The sequence below is a fragment of the Mustela lutreola genome, chromosome 8, assembly GCF_030435805.1.
Source record: "Mustela lutreola isolate mMusLut2 chromosome 8, mMusLut2.pri, whole genome shotgun sequence".
Taxonomy (NCBI): domain Eukaryota; kingdom Metazoa; phylum Chordata; class Mammalia; order Carnivora; family Mustelidae; genus Mustela; species Mustela lutreola.
Genome location: NC_081297.1, coordinates 131,115,952 through 131,139,007, shown reverse-complemented (window position 1 = coordinate 131,139,007; position 23,056 = coordinate 131,115,952). Strand labels below are relative to the sequence as shown.

At 40.8% G+C, this 23,056-nt stretch overlaps 1 protein-coding gene across 3 annotated transcripts in view; it reads right to left on the bottom strand.

Annotated features, from left to right (window-relative positions):
- The window catches only part of ANO4 (anoctamin 4), a 469,407-nt gene that overhangs the window by 425,252 nt on the left and 21,099 nt on the right, over positions 1–23,056 (bottom strand). For all 3 annotated transcript variants that reach the window (XM_059186643.1, XM_059186644.1, XM_059186645.1), the window contains exon 3: positions 21,718–21,969. In XM_059186643.1, the coding sequence (XP_059042626.1) occupies positions 21,718–21,969 (252 nt within the window). The remainder of the gene's footprint in view (positions 1–21,717; positions 21,970–23,056) is intronic.

Sequence of the window (23,056 nt, the reverse complement as noted above, 5' to 3'; positions counted from 1 at the left end):
TTCTCTCCTCATTCTGATCTTAGCCAAAATTTAAAAAGCTCTTAAATTAGTCTGTTCTTAATTTGACAAGGATATATGCATTTCACAAGGAATTCAGTAGGTTCTTAAATACACAGAATGAAATCAGTACCCCCACTGTATACAGATGGCCCGTGTTTGGAGAGATGGAGGACTAAGAAGACCCAGTGAAAGGAAGAGATTTCTTGTCCGAAGACTTAGCATGTTCCATGTGTCCCTGAGCAAAAGACACATGTTCCATGTGTCTCTAAGTTTCCACATCCTCAAAGGAGCTGATTTATACCTAATTATAGTAAGTTGAATAGTGCTTTTTAAAATATATGTTCGCCTAGAAGCCCAGAATGTGACCTTACTTGGAGTAGGGGCTTTGCAGATATAATTAAGGTAAGGCTCTCAAGACAAGCTCAACCTGCATTAGAATGGTCCCTAAAGGGGTGCCTGGGTGGCTTAGTCGGTTGAACATCTGACTGCATTTTGGCTCATGTCATGATTTCAGGGTCCTGGGATCGAGCCCTATGTCAGGCTCTGCTCAGCAGGGAGTCTGCTTAGGGGTTCTCTACCTCTCTGTCTGCCCCTTCCCCTGCTCACATATTCTTTCTCAAATAAATCTTAAAAAAAGAAAGAAAGAATGGGTCCTAAATCCAGTAATAGTTGTCCTTATAAAGAGACAGAAAAGGGAAGACACACCCAGAGGAGGCCATGCAAGGACAGAGCCAGAGACTGGTGTTATGCTGTCACAAACCAAGAGGAGTCACCAAAAGCTGGAAAAGGGAATTTCTTCCCTAGAGTTCCCTGGAAGAAGCACAGCCCTGCTCATAGGGTTCTGGCTTCTAGAATTAGAAGAAAAAAAAATTTCTGTGGTTTTATGCCATTAAGTCTGTGGCAATTTTTTGTAGCAGTCCTAGGAAAGTGATACAATACTTTACAGGGTCAGTGTGAACATCAAATAAGATCATGCATGTGAAAGCACACGGTGAACTATTTAAATGTGGTAGCTGTCATTAAGTCACAGAATTTGGAAGAGTAACTTATCTTCTGTGAAGAAACAAATTCTAGATCTGCTCCTAAGGACAGATACCCAGCAGCTTTCTCCAGATAGGACTGTTAGAATGCTGAGATCTGCCTCCTTTTCTTGCCGGCTCCAGACCTACTCACTCCACTTGTATGATATGCCTTTGTGCACCAGCTGACACTTGCCTCCTCCTCAAAGAAGGCACCTATCTGCTTTCAGACACTGACCACATGGCAAGCATTCCACTCTGAGGTCACCATCTGCACCAACAACTCACATCCAAGTATAGTTCAATGTCAACCTTACTCTAAACCTGAATGAGCCAAGAACAAGGGCAGGTGACTCTGGGGCCAGTCTTTCTGCAAACAGTGCATCTGGGTCAGAGTATTTCAGAGCAAATCAGCTCCAGGCTGAAGAAGGGCAGACCCAAGGCAAGGCCCTTAACTGTCAATCTCAGATCCAAGAAACCTCATCTAGTACATTCCCAGGTATAACATTATCCAGGGTGTCTTGGGTGTTTATTATTTTCCTTTATATCAAAATCTACAGTTTTTGAGGGAATGGAGAGTAGATATACATTCATTGAAATTCATAGACATACAGTGTAAATGGGCAGAAAGAACATCTTGGATGGAAGAAACAGAAGGAAAAAGTTCTTGAGGAACCCTAAAGGAAAAGGAATGGAAGAAAACGGTGGGATGGTCATCTCTGATGAATTTAATGGTAACTTTTGACTTCATAATATGCTTGAATAGAAGCTGGTGTTCCCACTTTATAAATCAGAACAAAGAACAGGAGACAGGCTGCCAAACGGTGTTCAGAGAGGAGACATCTACTCATCAAGAATTAACAGAGTAGACTCAGTGGGCTTCAAAGGTTTCTCTCAATTCTGAAATTCACCTTCCTTAAATGCAAAGTTTTCAGTCACTCCCTCCTACATAAGGTCAAGTTTCTTGGCATATAGCACTCAAGGCTCTCACAATCAAGCCTACTTTAGCAACTAAACCAGGGAAAGAAGAGTATATAGCAGTAATCAGAGAGAAGATGAAAAGGCAGAGACCCAATCATAAAGGGCTAAAGAGATTTAACTTTATTCTCTAGAAGCTGGAAACCAGTAAAGTTACAAAGGGAGTGGCATAATCAGATTTGCCCTTTAGAAAGATTAAGGCAATAGCCATGTACAGAATGGATTGGAGAGACTGCAAGGAAGACCAGGAACTAAATATAGTCCAGACCAAGGTGCAAAGGGTTGAACCAAGGCAGGGAGAGTGGAAATGAGGACACAGACTCAGCAAGGCTTACCACCTGGATGTGGGGAATAGGACAAAGCAAAGAACTTAGGATTAATTTAATTTTCTGCCTTGGACAACGGAGTACATTCAACAAGATAGAAAATACAGACAGGACAGAAAAGAATTTGAGGTAAAAGATGGTTTTTGGTTAACCTGAGTTAGGGTGCTGTGCGACATCTATATGGACATGCCCAGAAAGAAGTCAGAAAGGATCAGGTGGAAGATCTGAGCCTAAAATACAGAATACAGACCTCAGATGAAATAGGATTCGTGGCTACAGACCAGAAAGGCAGATGGAGTAAGAGGATGCAAAAGGCAGACTTTGAGTAGACTGTTAAGAGACATATGTAAGAGAAGGTCTAGTGATGGACAGAGAAGTATGACAAAACTCATAGCAACAGCGCTCTAAGGAAGAGATATCCCAAGAGTTAAAATATCCCACACAGAGAGAAGGAAAGGTAAGGATGAGAAAATATCTGTTGGGTTTGACAGCGAGGTGGTCACTGAAGACCTAAGAAGAATATATCTCATGTGGGGGTGGAGGGGATGTCAGATACAGAGTTAAGGAATAGAAGATCAAAAAAGGGAAGAGAATGAGCGCTGGCTTCTCTCGGATGAGTTTGGCTCTGAAGAGCGGGACAATGGGCAGTAGCTAGAGGGGATTAAGAGTTGAGTTTTGCTTATTTTGTTGGGGGATTTGGGGGTGCATTTTTTTTTTAACAGATTGAGAATTGAGTTTTGTCTCTTTGTTTATAGGATATATATAGTGAATATATATGCTAATTGGGAAGAAGAGGAACTGAAAAGGTAAAATACCTGAAAAGGCCAAAGGAACAGAACCCACTATGGTAAAGAGCAGCCATGAAACAAAGAAGGATGGCAGGAAAGCAGTTGATGAGAGAGGAGTGTATTCCAGTGAATCGTTACTATTTACATAACAATCTCCTCTTCTGGAAGCCTCAAAATGTAGGCTAGGGACCCTACATTTTCATTTTTACATCCTCAATACTTTACACAATGGCAGGCACATAGGAGGTACTCAGAAAGTATTAGATGAATTAAGTACCTAACTAGATTTATGGTCATGAGAATAGCAGTAATTGTGTGTCTGTTGGTCCTAAAAACTTTAAGTTGAGTGACTTTCTGAATCCTTACAAAAACACTATAGTGTAGGTATTATCATCATCCCTAATTTATTTTTAAATTTCAGAGCAAATAAGACCAAATTGAAAGTTCACATTTTTTGGCTACTATTGTGTTTTAGTCAAATGATAAGAATATATCTCAGTAAGTAGTACAACTGAATTTATACAGCAATTTTTTCCTCAAGATTTAAGACAGATTAAAAAAAAATCAAATGTTGGGTCAGGTGAGATGAGGTATATCACCTAACTCTTCCCCTGTCCCTTGTTAATTCTTGGAATTTTCTGGTCAATCCCTATTCCATCTTTAAACCTCATTATAAAATAATTTTCTGTGCACAAATTAAAGTGACACCTTCAATTTCATCCTGAATCTTCAACTCAAAAATATTAACTTTAGCTGTCTTTGCTATGTTGTAATTTGAAGCTATCAATACAAACCATAAAATTTCTTGAAAACATGAGGGGTGGTAAGGTCCTTAATAGTCAAAACAATGACCTTTTGGTGTTGGGGATTTGCAAAGATAACAAAAGCAAAAGACAAACAAGTGGAATTATATCACATTAAAAGCTTCTGTACAGCCAAAGAAAACTACCAACAAAATGAAAAGGCAATCTATAGAATACATGTATCAAATCCTTATGTTGTATGGCTTAAATTGATACAATGTTATACAACAATTATATTTCAAAACTGGGAGGAAAATGCTAGCAGCACAGATGGATAATGGATAATGCACAATATTCAAAATCACTTAGATGGAACTTTTAAATCTTCCTGGTTGCATTTTATTTAGGAAAGAAATGATATCTAATGCTTCATAAAATGGTACTAGTATTACTAATGACACTTGAAACCCTGACTTGGGATAAAGTCGAGAAGACCACCCTTTTCATGCTTGACCACACAGACCCTCTTTGCAAACTACGCTATTCTAAGACCAAATGATGCTCTGATAAAGGAGTAAAAGATCTGTCCTCTGTCACACTTATCCTAGAATAGAGAAAATGGTTCAATGTTAAAATATCAAAAGGATTTCTGTGCCTAGGAAAGGGAAGCAAGACAACATCAGCTGCAATATTAGCAAATGTGAGAGCCGGCAAAAGCGAAGTGAATGCTCAAAGTGCCAAGAAAACCAATCGTTGTGTTGAGCAGGAGCTAGTAAACTGGGAACAAGTTTAAGGTTAAGTCAATTAATTGTAATTAAATCAAGAAAATCAAGGATGACTGTAATCCAAAGATAACGATTATTACAAAGAGTTTTAAGGATTAGGGATACAGCCTTAGTTTAAGGACAAAACCAAGACTTTAATAAACAAGTCTTTAATTCAACAAATATTTATCAACAATTATGTATCACTTACTGTCCAAGACCATAGGGATCCAAATTCAAATCAGACATTTTCCCTGCTTCCCTGGCACTCACCATCTGGCAGGGTGAGGATATATACTCAACTAGGACTTGCTGTGGTTAATTGTCTGAATGTGGCGCTATGGGAGCACAGAGGAAGGAGTGTGGGGTAGTCCTCATAGAGAAATGGCATTTGATCCAGATCTTAAATTTTATCAGGGAGAAAAGAAGGAATAACAGGGCATTCTTGGTAAGAGTTCGGCATAAGTAAAGGCAGGAAGACATTACGTACACCATCAGGGCCAGAACATAGGAGATTTGAAGTCAACATAGATAAGAAGACAGCCAAGGCAAGAGCATAAGAATCTTAAACTCCATACTATAAAGTTCAGACTCAAATTACTGGTGGTCCCCAACCACAGATAGTTTGATTTTTTATTTGTGTGACAAATAAAATTAATCATTAGAAACATTTAGTATATTCATAATGTGTGCAATCATACCACTATCCAGTTCAGAAAACTTTCAGCACTCCAAAAGGAAACCCTATATACATTAAGCAATCATTCTTCATTTTCTCCTTCCCCCAGCCTCTGGCATCCACTAATCTGCTTTCTGTCTCTATAGATTTGCTTAGTCTGGATATTTCATATAGATGGAATCATAAAATATATGACCTATTGTGTCCAGCTTATTTCACTTAACACAATATTTTCAAGGTTCATCTACATTATAGCATCTATTAGTACTTAATTCTTTTTTTTATGACTGAATAATGTTCCATTGTATGAATATAACATATTTTGCTTATCCATTCATCAGCATATGGACATTTAGACTGTTTATACCTTTAGGCTGTTGTGAATACTGCCACCAGAAACACTAGTGTATCAATTTTTGTTTGAACACCTGTTTTCAATTCTTTTGATTATGTACCTAAGAGGATTCCTGGGTCATACAATAATTCACTGTTACAGTTATTGTAGAAGTACCAAATCCACTGATGGTTTTCAAGCCAAGAATGGCACGTTGGGACTGATGTTTTAACCAGTGTAGCCAGCCAGGACAGAAGAGACTGGTAAGAGTGAAGGCCAAGAGGCCATCCAGGAAGCTACTGCCCTAGTCAAGCATAGAAAACTTTAATCCACAGCAGGGGAAGTGACCACAAGAGTGAAGAGAAAAGGGTAGGTTTCTGAGGTGATAAACAACTAAACATGGGAATGGATGGAAGAAATCATTCATAGCTCTATGTTAGAGCATGAATTCTATGCTGACAATTCATGTCCTTGAATGAATGCTGTGCTTCAAAGAGGAGTCATGTCTTAGTGACCCTCTCATCCCCAGTGCTTAACAGGGAACCTGCTCCATAGGTAATCAAAGAACAATGTCGTGTTTGTCTGAATAATGATACCCGACATTATTTGTAAGAGAAATGACAGAGCATGACTGTAGATGAGGAGGTAAAAAGGACTTCTTACTCTGTGAGGAACAGAATGGATAGCGATACATTTTGTTGAAACAGGGAACACTGAAATGGTTTAGACTGGTGCTAATGGAAATACAGAAGTAAGGATGTCCAGTAGACAGCTAGAAATTCAGAACAAAGTCTCAGGGGGAAAACACGGGACAAAAGACCATATTTTGAAACAGACTATTGGTAGCCTTACTCATTAGGATCTCTCATTTTGATATCTAACTTCACAGATTAACTCAAAATACCATAATACAATGTCATAAGTAATATGCTGTTACTTCCTAGGAAGTACTGGGGAAAATGAGTAAAATCAGTGGTGTGGGTCATGGCTTCATCTAAATTATGCCCATAGCTAGGACTCAGGCAACCCCAGGCACATCTTATGTTGGTAGATCATGCAAGCATACTTTTCTAAGATTATCTGCATTGGAAAAGAGGGGCTTCTAAAGGAAGTTCAGGTAAAGGACAACAATATAATCAGGGTATGAGGAGGACAGCACTAGGTCTCTTTTGGGCAAATATCATTAGTCCAGGCCCAAGGAGTCTGATCTGAAAGGAGAAAGGGCCTCCTTTGAATCAAGGAAGCAAAGTGTGTGAAGATAAGCTGTGATAAATGGGGTCATTGGCTCTAATTCTTTATCTTTCCCTAATTCCGCATCCTTTTGCCATGTAACTTTGCAATGCCTCCCACTGAGAGACATTCTGTCCCATCCTTAACTCCAGGCTCAGCCATTTAACATGGATTGTTCCATGGGATATGAGCAAGTATGTTGCCATCAGAAGCTTGCAAAGTTTTCTTTCAGGACAGCACACCGGGGATAACCTGCTAGAGGATGAAAGACTTAGAGAACAGAGCACAGTCATCCAGTTGCTACAGCTTAGGTCAGCCTAGATCAGCCAAGAGTCAGCTAAGACACTGAATGAGCTCCACCCAGATCAACAGAGCCACCTCATCGCAGATGTATCAGTAAATGCTTAGTGTCATAGGCCACTGAGGTTCTGCTGTCCCTCGATATATGGTATTATATTATGGTGATGATCAACTGAAACGAGTTTCTTTACCACAGTTCTTTGTTGACTCAACACTGTGGAAACATCAGGGAACCTAGAGCCCCTTTGTGGGATCCGGCTTCAAGATAGTCCTGTCATCACAGGCATCACAGAGGATTTAAGGAACATTAATAATTAGTCCTCAAAGAAATAATTTCCTTGTACAATAAACCTTGTACAGACCCCAGGAAAAAATTGTTCCTATGACAACCCTATATGGTTTCAGAAGGAATCAAGTTAATAATGTTCAATGTATAAGTTGTAATTCATTAGTAAGAATGACATTGATTTAGTAGATCTTTTTTTTATTTTTTTGTTTTTGTAAGATTTTATTTATTTATTTGACAGAGAGAGACATCACAAGTAGGCAGAGAGGCAGGCAGAGAGAGAGAGAGAGGAGGAAGCAGGCTCCCCGCTGAGCAGAGAGCCCAATGAGGGGCTCTATCCCAGGACCCTGGGATCATGACCTGAGCCGAAGGCAGAGGTTTTAACCCACTGAGCCACCCAGGTGCCCCTGATTTGGTAGATCTTGATGAGCATTTTGGGAGGGGAAGTAAGAATGGAATGAAAGATAACAGAATACATGACAAATAATAAGGCTAAATAGTTTCTGAAACTTTTTTCAGAGGCAATAGGGGAGGGGGGAATCACAATACAAAAGTATTTCTCACTTTAGGTAAGAGTCAAAGCAAAGGAAAAACAAACAAACAAAAACCACCACCAACAACAACAACAAAAAACCCCAAACTTGAAAGCCACAAGCTGAAAGAAGACAGCTGAATAACATTTTACAGCCCACCAAACTGGGCATCCAAGCCCAGCCCAAGAGAAATAAGACTCGTAAGAGAAGAGAAGCAATCGGTAAGCCCGGGTAATTAATAGCAGCTTTCACTCACATTTTAGGATTTTAAAAACACTTTTGCCTACTGCACCTCATCTGAGTCTCAAAATAGCACCTTTCACTGATGAAGAAATCAAAGCTCTAAGAGGTCAAGCCCTTCATGCGAAGGTAACATGGTAAGTGACACAGCTTGGGAGAGAAGCCAGGTCCACATTCCCGAGCTCCAGTGCACCTTTGAGATCGCTCTCCGCCTGCTGCCACACTCAGAGATTGCACCGGTTTCCAAAATCTAAGCTAAACCCCTTCTTGCTACACTCCTAGTCGGGTTTCGCTTCCGTTTGCTGGGGGCGAGCAGGCTCTGCGCCCGCTGTGGGAGCCGGGATCTGACTGCGCCGCCAGGTGGCCGGGCTCGCCCGGGGCGGCCCTGCTGTATGCGCCGCGCCGAGACTCCCCGGCGGCCGCTGCTCCACCTGCGCCGCCTCGACCGCCTCCACCTACCGTCAGCCCGCCCGCCGCTGCCGCCTCCATCACTCGGGCCCCCGGCGACACCCCCGCCGCCCGCCTCCGCTCCCCGGCCGCGCTCTGCCGTCCGCCAGCCTGCCCCAGCCTGCCGCAGCCACCGCGGAGTCCCCGGAGCCCCAGGCGCCGCCCACGCTGCCCGCCGCCGCTGCGAGTCCAGGCCGGGACCTGGGCTAGGGGCTGCGCAGCGCCCCACCAGCAGCACCCTCCGTAAATCCCGGGGAGTGTCTTTGTCTTTCATTGAGCTGACCAGATTTTCGTTGTTTGTGCAATGACTTAATATCGGTCGCATCCACTAGCCCGCATCACCATCATTCCACAAAGAAAGGGGCCTTGCCCAGGGTTCACTACGGTATCCCCAGGACCTGCGGCAGTGGCGCGTATTAGGAGGCACTTGAGGGAACAGCTCTTGAATAAATACGAATCACTCTACCTCTAAAGAGAAAACTACAGCCAACTCTCCCATTTTCCAATTACAACCCTAAGTCAGTGGTATCCTATTTTCCTGAAAAAGAAAAAACTGTACCAAGTTTCCAAATATACAGGCTCATAACAAGGTGAACAGTGACAGAAGGGGGTTATTTTAGCTTCCTCCTTGCTGGAGAGAGCTACATACTGAACCTGAATCCAGGTGCTCATAAAATCTGCCCCGACGCCGGACCTCTTTCCACAGAGCTAAGCCCTGATCCTCTACCTGGTCTTGCCTTTCCAAATTACTTACAAATCAGCTGGTACTCACAAACCTCCTGAATGTACTCTGATGAACCTCATCTCAAAAACGCCAACCCGATTCCACCCAGCACTCTAACAAACAGGCAGCAAGTCATCTCCTCCCGATCCCACCAAGATCTGCAGAGACTTACCCTACCCAAAGCTTGAGGGCAGCAAGGTTCCTCCACCTCATTCCTATTTATATCCTCTGCCTTCATTTCAACCAGCCCACATAGTGGAGGCCAGCCTGTGTCCTCTTACTCCCCCGGCTGCTGCCGGTGTTGACACTGTATGGCTCTCGGCTGAGTGTCTGCCTCCAGACCTTGCTCCCAAACAAAATTTCTCAAGATCACCCCCCTTCCCCCCCTTCCCTGTAGCAGGTTGCATTCAGGCAATGATGGGAGTGTCCAAAAACCCCAGGATGGGACCATTTTGAAGGGTCATCCCAGCTCCAGATCTTTTTTTGCAATGGACTGAGGCCTTTGTGCATCATTACAGTCCAGATCCACCTCTGCCTAATCCTCCTCTGTTCCATCCCCCCTAAACACACACACACACACACACACACACACACACACACACACACACAACCTTGATCCCATGGGCTCTCCCTAACAAATTTCTTACATGTACATCTCCCGCTCAGAATCCATTTCCCAGAGAACCCAAACTAAGATAACTAAGCTCCCTCTCAAGTTCTTACCAGGGCCGTTGGTTTTTTGGCTTGCTTTTTAGGACCTAAACAATGTATATGAAAAACTGAGAACATCTATACCTCACAGGTCAATAATTTTCCCTTCATCAGAGACCTCCCACTTACAACTGGTGGTTATGCAGTGCTGTTTTGGGAACTCAGACACATGTTTTGATCAATACAATACTATCAAGGATCTTTAAGAAGATCCTTTTCTTCACACAGCACCTGCCCGTTGGTAACCATACTTTCTTTGGTATAATATTGTTATCTGCATCTCATACTAAATTCCAAGCTCCACAACCAACACATGGGAGCTTGTAAGAAATGCAGAATCTCACCCTCCCCCCTCCACATACACCCCTACTTAAGAAGGATCTGCAGTCTAACAAGATCTCCAGGTGATTTTTACTCACATTAAAGTTTGAGAACCACTGGTCTAAGCTTCCAAGCTTCAGTATTATATATTAACTTTATGGAAATACTTGGGATCACCACTCACTCACATATTTCATCCACCAATCACAAGTCCAATTGAAGCTATCTCCAAAATGCCCATCATTTCTATGCCTTTGGAACTATTTCAATCAGGCCCTCTTATCTCTTGAGGACAAAACTGGGAGTAGCAAGAGTTTAGATGACTAGATGAATGAATGGCTTTTTGGAGCATCTGCGTGTCTTTGATTCTAAAGTATATTATTCTTTGCAAATCAGATTTAACACAGCTTTAAGTCAAGCTTTTCAATTTCTTATATCAGAAATCCTCAAGTAACTTCATAGCTGCATCGTTTAATTGACTTTGTCTTCATGTGCCATTAATCATTTCCTGATTCACTGATGCTTCAATCTTCTAAAACTAAATAACCACCACATACAGAGAAGGAATTAACAGAGAAGGATTGTGCTAGAATCAGAAATCAAGTGACAGGGCATGGCCTTGAATTCTGAGAAGAACAATACAGCCAAATATAAGAGAACGTAGGGAAATTCAGAAACTTGAAGGTAGTTCACTGATTTATTTCTCTTAGCCAATTCTCTTGTCAAATGAATATTTCCAATGATCCTCTTAGTCCTAAAGTGCAAGTAGTCCCTAACTCCATGTGAGTTTTTCTCAGAGAAGTGGCATATACATGGTAATTAAGATTCTGGACCTAATCACAAATGTCAATTAATTCACTGAATGCCAAAAAACATTGGAAATACCGGAGTACTAGCCTGAGAGAACCCAGCTAGCACATGTAACAGTATTTCTATGGACAACGCATTCAGTGCTCAACCTTGAATAGAACAATACAGCTATTCCCAGCTGCTCTGGAATCAGCCTCCATACACTGTCCTACTGCCTCAAACACCAGTCCCTTATCTGAACAACCTCTCCTCAAACGCCTGCCCTTCTACTGTGATATCTTCTACCCCACCAGTATTCTAGAAAACCACAAATCACCTTCCAAAAAGCCAGGACAAGTGGTTTTTTACTTGTTACAATTACCCAACTTACATAGGTTAATCATCAGACCCACATTTCACATAACCCTTATCAGGAGATCTTTTCCACAGTGTAAAGTTAAAACTGAAACACTCCTGGGGCACCTTGGGGACTCAGTCAGTTAAGCATCCGACTCCTGGTTTCAGCTCAGCTTATGATCTCAGGGTCATGAGATCAAGCCCTTAGGCTCAGCACTGAGTCTGTTTGAGATTCTTTTCCCTCTTTTACTACCCCTCCCACTGTGTGCATAGTGCTCTGAAAAGTTAAGTAGATAAATATCGTTTTTACAAAACTGAAACACTCCTTCAGGGACATGTTGACAAGAGGAAAAATTTTGAAAGCAGAGACAGAAGCAGGGAGGTACCCATTCTATTATGATGTATGTAAAATATTCAATTAAAACCAGAGAAGGAAAAAACAAACAAAAAACAGAGAAGGAAAGGAAAAAAAAAAAGCAGTGAACAAATGCAATGAGTAGAAAGCAGCTACTAACATGGTAGATGTTAATCCAACTGTATCAGCAATCATTTTAAATGTCTAATACATCAATTAAAGAACAAATTGTCAGAGTGGATAAAAACACAAGACCCAACTCTATGTTGTCTGTAAGAAATCTTCTCTCTTTCCTTCTTTTTTCTCTTCTTTCTTTCCTTTCATTTCTACCTTTCAAACTTTTTCATATTTAAAAAATATAATGGCTTAGAAAAACTATGTCTAATTTATATGGTCCTGTTTTTTATAGTTATCCTTCCATTACTCTGTATCATGAATTGAGCTGGGCTGACACTCAAGCAGAATTCTGGGTTTTGCCTGACTGGGCACACAGTGCACAAGCAGGAGCAGGCCAATGGGCATCTCTAGGCATCTCTAAAAGGAGACCACTGAGCTCCCAATTGGGTCAGATTACGCTCACGGTCACATCAGGAGCTCAAGTTGCAGGGTCACTTTTTTGTGGCACCTTACCTCTGAAATTTAAAACTCCCCTGTTTTCTTCAGCATCACTTTTGAATGTATCTGGTCACAATTTGTTGAAAGAAATTAAATCACACAAACAGATACCTCTTCTAAGGTACTCTCTATCTCAGACAAATTCATAGCATCACGAGTCTGGCATATCTCTAGATGTCAGAGTCCACACACAGAAGCACTGGTAAGCTTACGAGGTCGCTAGGAAACATAAGTGAACACCTTCCATCCCATGGTGAGACACAGTGTTTTGCTTAGACTGCAGGCACACAGGTAAAAGCTCGACTCTTGGGAAATGATTACCAATTTGAAACACAATAGTCATTTCACACCTTCCTTTCCTGTCACAAATGAAAATCTGCTCAGTCAGTTAACCATCCAACTCTTGGTTTCAGCTCAGGTCATGATCCCAGATTGTGGGATCAAGCCCCACATCAGGCTCTGTGCTCAGTGTGGACTCTGCTTGAGAATCTCTCTCTTCCTATCACTCTGGCCCTCCCACAATTCATGTTCTCTCTCTTTCTCAATAAAGAAATAAATATGAAAAACAATCTGAGGGGTTTGAAGGGGCGGGGGGGGGGGGTGGGAGGTTGGGGGAGCCAGGTGGTGGGTATTAAGGAGGGCATGTATTGCATGGAGCACTGGGTGTGGTGCAAAAAACAATGAATTCTGTTACACTGAAAAGAAATTTAAAAATAAATAAATACATAACTTTAAATAAATAAATAAATAAATAAAAATTTTTTTAAAGGTGACACTTTAAACTTGGGGGTGGGAATCTCCATCTTCAGAAAGGAAGTCCCTCCTTGCTTTCAACTAGGATACGATTTGCAAAGGCTCTTATTAAATATAAGGTAAAATCCATTACAACCCACAGACACATTCTAAACAATTAGGTTACCAGATTACTCCCACTAAGCAGAACTCCAAAGAATAGGACCAGATTTAATTGATGTGAATCAGTGGTTCTTAACTGGGGACAATTTTGCACCCCCCACCCAGGGATACTTGGCAACGTTTGGTGATGATTTTTGGTTGTCCCACCAGCACCCAGTTGGATAGAGACCGGAGATGCTGTTAAACATCTACAGTGCCCAAGACAGCTCCCACAGCAAAGAATTACTCTGCTCAAAATGTCTATAATACCAAGGTTGAGAAACTGATGTAAGTGAACAAGAAGAGAAAAGGCCTAGGGGCAGCGTGAAATAAAATTTAGGAAGAGTTAGAGGACAGGAAGAAGTATGGAAAAGGGAAAATCAAAAGTGCCAAAGATGTATTTTATTAAGAACGGCCGCAGATAGAGCAGCACGAAGAGTCCTGGAAATGCCACAAAGGCAGGGCCCATTGCAATGTCATGGTATAACACACAGAAAGAGAAACTCAAAGGGAGGAAGAGCATTAAGAATTAGTGATGAGGGGAGCCTGGGTGGCTCAGGTCAAGATCCCAGGATGCTGGGATCATGCCTCACATCGGGCTCCCTGCTGGCGGGAAGCCTGCTTCACTCTCTCCCACTCCCCCTGCTTGTGTTCCCTCTTAGTCAAATAAATAAACAAAAATTTTTTTTTTTAAAAAAGAATTAATGGAACAATAAGTTAAGGACCAGGTCACGTGCAGAATGTATCACAGCATTCCTGGCCTCAAACCCTGTAATACCTCCTGCCCACATGTGTCAACCAAAAATATCTCCTGACATTGCCAAATGTCCACCATGAAACCAAATTATTTTTGGTTGAAAGTCATTCTTTTAGAGGGACCTTCCTGAATTAAAAATACATATATATTCCCCCCTCATTATTTCTTTCATCTTTCTTCTAGGTTCAATTTCCTTCTTTTCAATAACGGGCTTTTCAGTCATTCTTTCACTAGGCTTGTGTTGGGTACACTTTCCCATTCTTTTTCCAAAAATGTTCTTATACTGACCTCCCTCTTCAATAATCATTTTGCTGGATTTAGAATTCTGAATTGACTGTTATTTCTTCAGCACTTCTAAGATACTAATCCACTGTCTTCTGGCCTTTATCATTATTACTGGAAAGGCTTTCCTCACTTTTTTCTCATTTGCAAGAAATCTGTTGTTCCCCCCTCAGAATTCTAATATTTTATCTTTGTGTTTTGCTGACTCACCACGATATGTTTATAATAGTGGATTTACTTATTTTATAATAATAGTGGATTTTGCTTATTTTACTTATTCTGCTTGGTATTCACTGTTCCAGGAATCAAAATATTTGTGTCTCTCATCAATTCTGGAAAATTCTCATTGTCTTTTTTTTTTTTTTTTTTAATATTCTATGTGTCTCCACTCTTCCTAGTCTCTTACTCCAGAATAGGATTTCTATTAATTGTATCTTGGACTTTCTCATTCTGTCTTCTATATTCCAATCTCCTCCTCCTTGTTTTACTACATCCCCTCTATTTTGTATTTAGGGTAATTCCTTCAGCTTTATCTTTCAGGCCTAGTTCTCTCTTAAATGCGTCTAATCTGCAGTTGAAATGGTCATAGAAAATATACTTCCCATATACCAGGATCTCCATTGACCAAACAAATACATGATTAAGACACTAATCCTCAACTCAAGATCTTTATATCTACTAAGCCGGCCAACATGGAAAAAAAAAAAAAAAAAAAAAAACCTATTTTACAATCTAACAAGAACAGAATTCAAAGTGTCAACAGAAATTGCCAGAAACAGAAAAAAATGATTAAATACGCTGAGGAGAAAAGGAAAAGAATTCACAGAGAAGGGCACCTTGTAGGTAGGCTTGAAGAGAAAATGTTCTAGGAGGAGAGTGTAAAGAAAGGTCTCCACGCGGATGGCACGGCGTGTGTAAAACCATGAATCTCTGAGTTTCAGTGAAGAACCACCTGTAACCACGGTGTGGATACATCTGAAGAGAGTAGTGAGAGGTGTTAGGGGGTCTGGTACGCTAGTTAGAAAAGTCCTCCGGTACCATATATGAAATCGACAATGGGAGAAGTTTTCCCAAGTGAAAGGAGAGGGCAGTAATAGAGCAGGGAAAGAGGAGAGCAAGAGAGAAACACAGACAGATGAATTTGGAAAAGTGACACCTGTGGATATGGAAGAATTAAGAATTTTTTAAATAATCAATTAGGAATTAAGAAGACTGCTATACTAGTGCAGGTAGAGATGATAAGAAATGGACGCCTGGGTGGCTCAGTTGGTTAAGCAGCTGCCTTCGGCTCAGGTCATGATCCCAGCGTCCTGGGATCGAGTCCCACATCGGGCTCCTTGCTCCGCAGGGAGCCTGCTTCTCCCTCTGACTCTGCCTTCCACTCTGTCTGCCTATGCTTGCTCTCGCTCGCTCTCTCTCTGACAAATAAATAAATAAAATCTTTAAAAAAAAAAAAATCATCCTACCTATTTAAAAAAAAAAAAAAGAAATGGAGCGGAGATAGTGTCCGCAGGGATGATGAGAATGCTCTTAATTAGAGATATTTCTAAGGCGAACATAATGCATGTGTCAGCCAGCTGGCTGTGTAGGCTGATGGCCAGCAGAGAGTTGAGCATGAGGACACTGACTTTCTGGCTTAGGAGTCTGGACAGACTGTGACACCATTAAATAGAGTAGGAAATTCAACTCTGAGAGGTACCAGAAGCAAGTTCTTTTTGTGGCACATAGTTTTGAGATGTCTGGGATATATCCAGGCTGAATGTTCTGGAAGGCAGTTGTAAATACATCTTTAAAGCTTGGCAGGGAAACCAGACATGGTAATAGCACTTAAGAGTCATGAGCTTGCAGCGAGGCACTGAATACAATAGGAGAAAGTGACCGAGAATTAGCTGAGGGCAGAGTGACCAAAAATGCAAGCCATGTGCAGGTAGCGAAGCAAGTTACAAAGCCTGATCATCAAAAACTGAGTATCAAACCTACACAGAATATCTGAGAGCCAGTTTCAGACTTCCTTCCTTTGGTTCTCTCAAATTTACCTTCTTTTGATTGATGAAATATTCAATAACAGCTTTTGTACTCAATATATTTTGATAAATATATTTTAATGTTACATTTTCATAACAGCATATTTTAATACCTCATTTGTATTTTAATAGTATATATATATATATTTTTTAATATTTTATTTATTTATTTGACAGAGAGAGATCACAAGTAGGCAGAGAGGCAGGCAGAGAGAGAGAGAGAGAGGGAAGCAGGCTCCCTGCTGAGCAGAGAGCCCGATGCGGGATCCGATCCCAGGACCCTGAGATCATGACCTGAGCCGAAGGCAGCGGCTTAAACCACTGAGCCACCCAGGCGCCCCTTAATAGTATATTAATGAAATAATTCAATAACAAAAAAGTGTATTGTTATTTTTGTTATTTCCTTTGTTATTTACTTGTTATTCACTTTTGTGAAATCTTCTTAGCACTTAGTATGCTGAATTAAAATACTTGATTTACTTATATGCCCCCTCCTGTAGACTCTGAGCTCCTTACTCAGCTTTCTATTCCAAGGACTTATCACAGTACATGGCACAGAGTGGGAACTTAGTATGTATCAGAGGAATGGATGGCTGGAAGGATGAATGGATGGAGCCAGCCGAACAATGGAGACTGCTTTTCCAACTTAACCTGCTACAGTTGATTTACCGTTTAAAACATTCTCCACCATGAGGAAGGAGTGCCATGTCCAGGGCCACCATGCAGAGTTTCACAGGTTGTTCACTGTGCAAGGTGGCAAACAGGTTTAAGTAAAGTCAAATCAAGAGAAGCTATTGTATAGGTTAGTCATACAATGAAGGGAAAGGATAATAGCATAGGGCAGTGACAAGAGTAAAAACAGCTCAATAAAATGACAATCCCAGGTAAGTTCTAGGCATTCTGTGTCTTTTAGTTGCTTCTAGAATTGTAGAGTGGTGGGGTTTATAAAATGGAAATATTATTTTTAAGTATGTTTGGAGAAATTCTTAAACATAAGAAAATCCCAACAATCAATAAATAAGTGTAGAGTGATTTTGTGACTAAAACTTGTCAGCTCCTCCCATTTGACCTCCCATTAGACAGTTTGTGCAGAAGAAAGATGACTTAGAAATGTGAAGGGATGTCTGGCAAAATCTGGAACGCTTAAGAAATCCTGGTGTAGCAGAACTGACTTATCTCACCCCACAGGTTTCTTCAAACTAGCAAGAGAAGCGAAAAATAAAATATAAGAAAATAATGACATTAACTCTACTTAAAAAAAAGAAAAGGAAGGAGAAAGGAAACTGGATGCTTTCACACAGAAAATACATAATAAAATCAATAAATTACTGTATGAAATCAAATAAATATAATAATCAACCTATATAAAATCATAATTGAGTTTATAGAAGCTATACCAGCATCTTCAATTTTCTCTTTTTTTTTTTTTAATTTGTTTGACAGACGGAGATCACAAGTAGGCAGAGAGGCAGGCAGAGAGAGAGAGGAAGGAAAGCAGGCTCCCTGCTGAGCAAGGAGCCCAATGTGGGGCTCGATCCCAGGAACCCGGGATCATGACCCGAGCCGAAAGCAGAGGCCTTAACCCACTGAGCCACCCAGGCACCCCAGCATCTTCAATTTTCTATAATAAAACACTACATGCTTAGCCACATGCAGAAGAATGAAACTGGACCATTGCCTTACACCACATACAAAAATAGACTCTAAATTGATGAAAGACCTCAATGTGAGATAGGAATCTAACAAAATCCTTGAGGAGAACACAGGCAGCAACCTCTTCAACCTCAGCCACAGCAACTGCTTCCTAGAAACATCACCAAAGGCAAAGGAAGCAATGGTAAAAATGAACTATCGGGGCTTCCTCAAGATCAAAAGCTTTTGCACAGCAAAGGAAACAGTCAACAAAACCAAAAAACAACTGACAGAATGGGAGAAGATATTTGCAAATGACATATCAGATAAAGGGCTAGTATCTAAAATCTGTTATGAACTTAACAAACTCAACACCCAAAGAACAAATAATCCAGCCAAGAAATGAGCAGAAGATATGAACAGAGGTTTCTGCAAAGAAAACATCCAAATGGCCAACAGAAACATGAAAAAGTGCTCAATATCACTTGGCATTAGGGAAATACAAATCAAAACCACAGTGAGATACTACGTCATACCAGTCAGAATGGCTAAAATTAATAAGTCAGGAAACGACAGATGTTGGCAAGGATGCAGAGAAAGGGGAACCTTCCTATACTGTTGTTGAAAATGCAGGCTGGTGCAGCCACTCTGGAAAACAGCATGGAGGTTCCTCAAAAAGTTGAAAACAGAGCTACCCTATGACCCAGCAATCACACTACTGGGTATATACCCTAAAGATACAAATGTAGTGATCCGAAGGGGCACGTGCACCCGAATGTTTATAGCAATAATATCCACAATAGCCAAACTATGTAAAGAACCTAGATGCCCATCAAGAGATGATTGGATAAAGAAGATGTGATACACACACACACACACACACACACAATGGAATACTATGCAGCCATCAAAATAAATGAAATCTTGCCATTTACAATAGCCATGGATGGAACTAGAGGGTATTATGCTGAGTGAAATAAGTCAATCAGAGAAAGACAATTATCATGTGATTTCTCTGATAGGAGGAATTTGAGAGGCGGAGGTGGGGTCTGACGGGTAGGGAAGGAAAAAATAAAACAGGATGGGATCAGGAGGGAGAAAAACCATAAGAGACTCTTAATCTCATTAAACAAACTGAGGGTTACTGAGGGTTAGGGAGGTAGGGATAGGGTGGCTGTGTTATGGACATTGGGGAGGGTATGTGCTATGGTGAGTGCTGTGAAATGTGAAAGCTTGATGATCCACAGACTGTACCTCTGGGGCAAATAATACATTATATGTTAACTAAAAAATACTACATCCTTGTTTAATATATCTTTAAATGTTGAGGCTACAAATAAAAATATTTATAGTATACAAATAAAAATAATAAACAGTTGCTTGGAAAAAATACAGTATTTTATTGCTAATGGAAAATTCCCAGGAATGAAGAAAACTATGGGCTCTTAATTTGTTTTTGAAAATCTGCATTTTAAAAATAGAAACCTCCTCTAGAAATTGGATTGCTTCTGAGTATGGCACTCTATGGAAAGAAAGAAGTCAACTCACAGAGAAACGTGATAAAATGTTAATCTGGCAGCTGCCATTTCACACTCTTCTTTGCCAAGAAATACCAGAACCCTGCAGCTACCCCAGCCAAAGGCAGCACTTCATTTTTTAACTTCAGATTGTATTAAAATTTTAAAGCAAACAGAATCCATTTTCATTCATGATAATTTCAAATCCTAGAGGATTTCAAAGTTCAGCCCAGATTGTAATTTTTCTACTATCAAGTTGATCGTAGAAAGATAGTTTGTTTTTGCCATGGCTGGGCTAACGGTATGCAAATGTCCCTCCACGCTCAATGGTGAACAGTACTATCTAGCCACTTAACCAAAGACATCTGGAGGGGTGAACCTCAGAAACCAAAATCCCAGGAGAGATTAGTCTGCCGAATACAGACTGCTGAAGCTTACTTTGTGTCATGGACACAGCATCCTCTGGAGGAGACCAGGAATCTTCATTTTTAACAAGTTCAATGGTGAGCCTACACACTTCGTGCTACGTCAGCAATCTACTGCTTCAGTTTGCTTTTGATCTGGAACTTCTGCAACATCAGCATCTCACCTCTAGGTGGCAGCATCCGTGAACTGTTACATGTTGTTGCAACTGTTGAGTGTCTGTCAACTTCAAAGATTTATTTCCAGAACAGGAATTACACATTGGGTTTGTCCAACTAAGCCATTACTCCTAAGTGCTATATCTATGGAAGAAAAATGTGGCAGGATAGATTTTTTCATAATTTAAAGTTCCAACTTAGACTTTAGAAATAAAAACAATTAACTGGTTATTCTTGCATAAAGCTTCCTGTAACATTTAAAGTGAAATGTAAGTGATAAATTTTAAGGCAATGTGTTGTTGTGAGCATTTTTCTTGCCCTGACTGGTTAAGTCATGACTCCCAAAGATCACATAGATCAGCAGCTGGCAAGCATTTTCTGCAAAGGGCCAGATCATAAGTATTTTAGGCTTCAGAGGCCATACAGCCTCTGTCATAATTACTCAATTCTGCCACTATCACAGGGAAACAGCCAGAGACAATACATTAATTAATGAGTGTAGCTATGTCCCAATAAAACTTTGAAATGTGGAACAGAGAAAGGTGAATTTCATGTAACTTTCACATGTATCAAAATATTATTATTATTTTAATTTTTTCTAACTGTATGGTTGGACTGTTTGCCCCCTCCACCTCCAAATTCATACATTAAGATCCTAATACCTGAAGTGATGGTATTAGGAGATGAGGCCTTTGAGAGATGTTTAGGTCATGATAGTGGAACCACCAAGAATGAGATTAGCGTTCTCAAAGAAGAGACACCACAGAGATCCCTCGTCCCTTCCACCGTATGAGGATACTATTAGAAGTCTGAGACCTGACAAAGGGCCCTCACCTGACCATGCTGGCACCCTGATCTCAAACCTCTAGCCTCCATGACTATGAGAAATAAATTTCTGTTCTTTATAAACTACCTGGTCTAGGTATTGTTACAGCCACTCTAACTAAGACGAAATTAGACATAATGAATGAACAAAGACACTAATCATTTTTAAAAAGTAAAAACTATTCCCAGTTCTTGAGTTGCACAAAAACGGGTGGATGGCTCAGATTTGGCCCATTGGCAGCAGTCTGCAGACCTGTGACAAAGATCAGTTTTGGAGCAACATGAATTGGTAGTAACTAAGGTATTCATAAATGACTTATTGATAACTTTTCTGAATATAAAAGTTTAGCCCAAGAAAGATGGCTTGCCACTAAACATAAAATTAAAGACATTAAACAAAAATTCATATGACAAAACTTGGAATTCTGATTCAGAGTTGATTTCCAGATGATCGAACTAACACTTAGATCAAATATTTCTAAACACATCTTTCCTTCAGGTACAGCCAAGCTATTAAAGACCAGTGAATACAGGGGAATTGTTGGGAGTCCACAGCACCATATAATCAGGAAAGCAGATGCAATTTGTTCAGCAGGTAAATAAACAGGTGAAGGAACCTTAAATACACTGAGTCCTGAATCTCCAACAGGGAACGAACACCATTACCTGTCGTGTCTTGACTGAGGGTTTCCTGGCTGCTGCTGCTGTAAGAAGGCACTGGAGTGATGGACAGTGAGGCTGGACAAGACAAAGGTGTAGCCAGCTCAGCCTTGCGGGTGAAGGATCGGTGGTACACAGGGAGGCCCGCATCTTTGGAGACAAAGAGAGGCAGATCTGATGGAAGGGTAGGTCTGCCTTGTGCATATGGATTTTTCCAGTGGGTGAGCCCAATTGCAACAGGCCCAGCAACATCATAACCTGGCGAAACAAACACATTAGGTTAGAAGCAGCAAGCAACGCCTCTTACCATATCCGCTTTCGTATTTCTCAGAGTCGTAGCTGTGAATCAAACCCAATACCACTTGAGATAAGGATGCATCTTACTAACAAAGAAGCAGGAATCGTCACACTTCATGGGTCATGTTCACCGTTCAACATATATTTAGGAAGCCACTGTACAAGGAGACTGTTACTATTTCAGTTCCGTAGATGAGGAAACTGGATCTCAACTCGCCCTCGGTTAAGCAGCCAGGAAGTGCCAGAGGCAGAATTTAAGCCCAGATCTGTCTGATTCCAAAATCTGTGTTCTTTCCTCTAAACCACAACGGACTACAGTACAAAATAAAGTGAAAGAGATAGTTTCAAGTAGGACAGAAATGTACCCCCTCAGGATCTCAAGGGAGAAAGTTCTTCTTGGTGAAGGGAAGTTCATGAAGAAGGTGGTATAAACTTGGCCTTATAAGCAAGCGTTGCAACCTAGAGGCCAGAGGAAATAGAGGGACAGATCGGTTCTGCAGATGTGTCTTATCTGGCCCACTCTTTTCTTAAGGTGAAGTAAAAGTCAAATTCAAATTAACAACAATAAAAATCTAGAGAGTTCTCAAGAGAATCCAGCTTTCTAGTTTCTCTTGAAAAATCTCTTGATCTTCTTCTCAAGAGCAAGTGAAACTGGACCACATTACCACATGGCAAGTGTCAGCTGGAGAAACTCCAGGAGCTATTTTCTTCAGGTGGAGTGAGGGAATTCCAGTCTGCCACAGTCCCCACCACTCCCTAATACCTTACTCCCAGCCTGTTTTACTCCTTTGTCTTACATTCTTAACTTCTCCAGGATTTTACATTTGCAACCTGGATATAGAATTTAGGAATATAAGTATAATCCAGGGGAAAAAGAAGAATGGCAAGGTAAGCTGATACAAGACAGTTGAGGGTCTTAAATGCCAATGTAAAAAAACTTAATTTTTTGGCAAGTAAAACAATATTCCTGAAAGTCTATGAAGTGAGGACTAGCATAATCAAATTAAAGAAAACAAAGGTAGCCAGAACCTGTCCCTTCTTGCTGTGG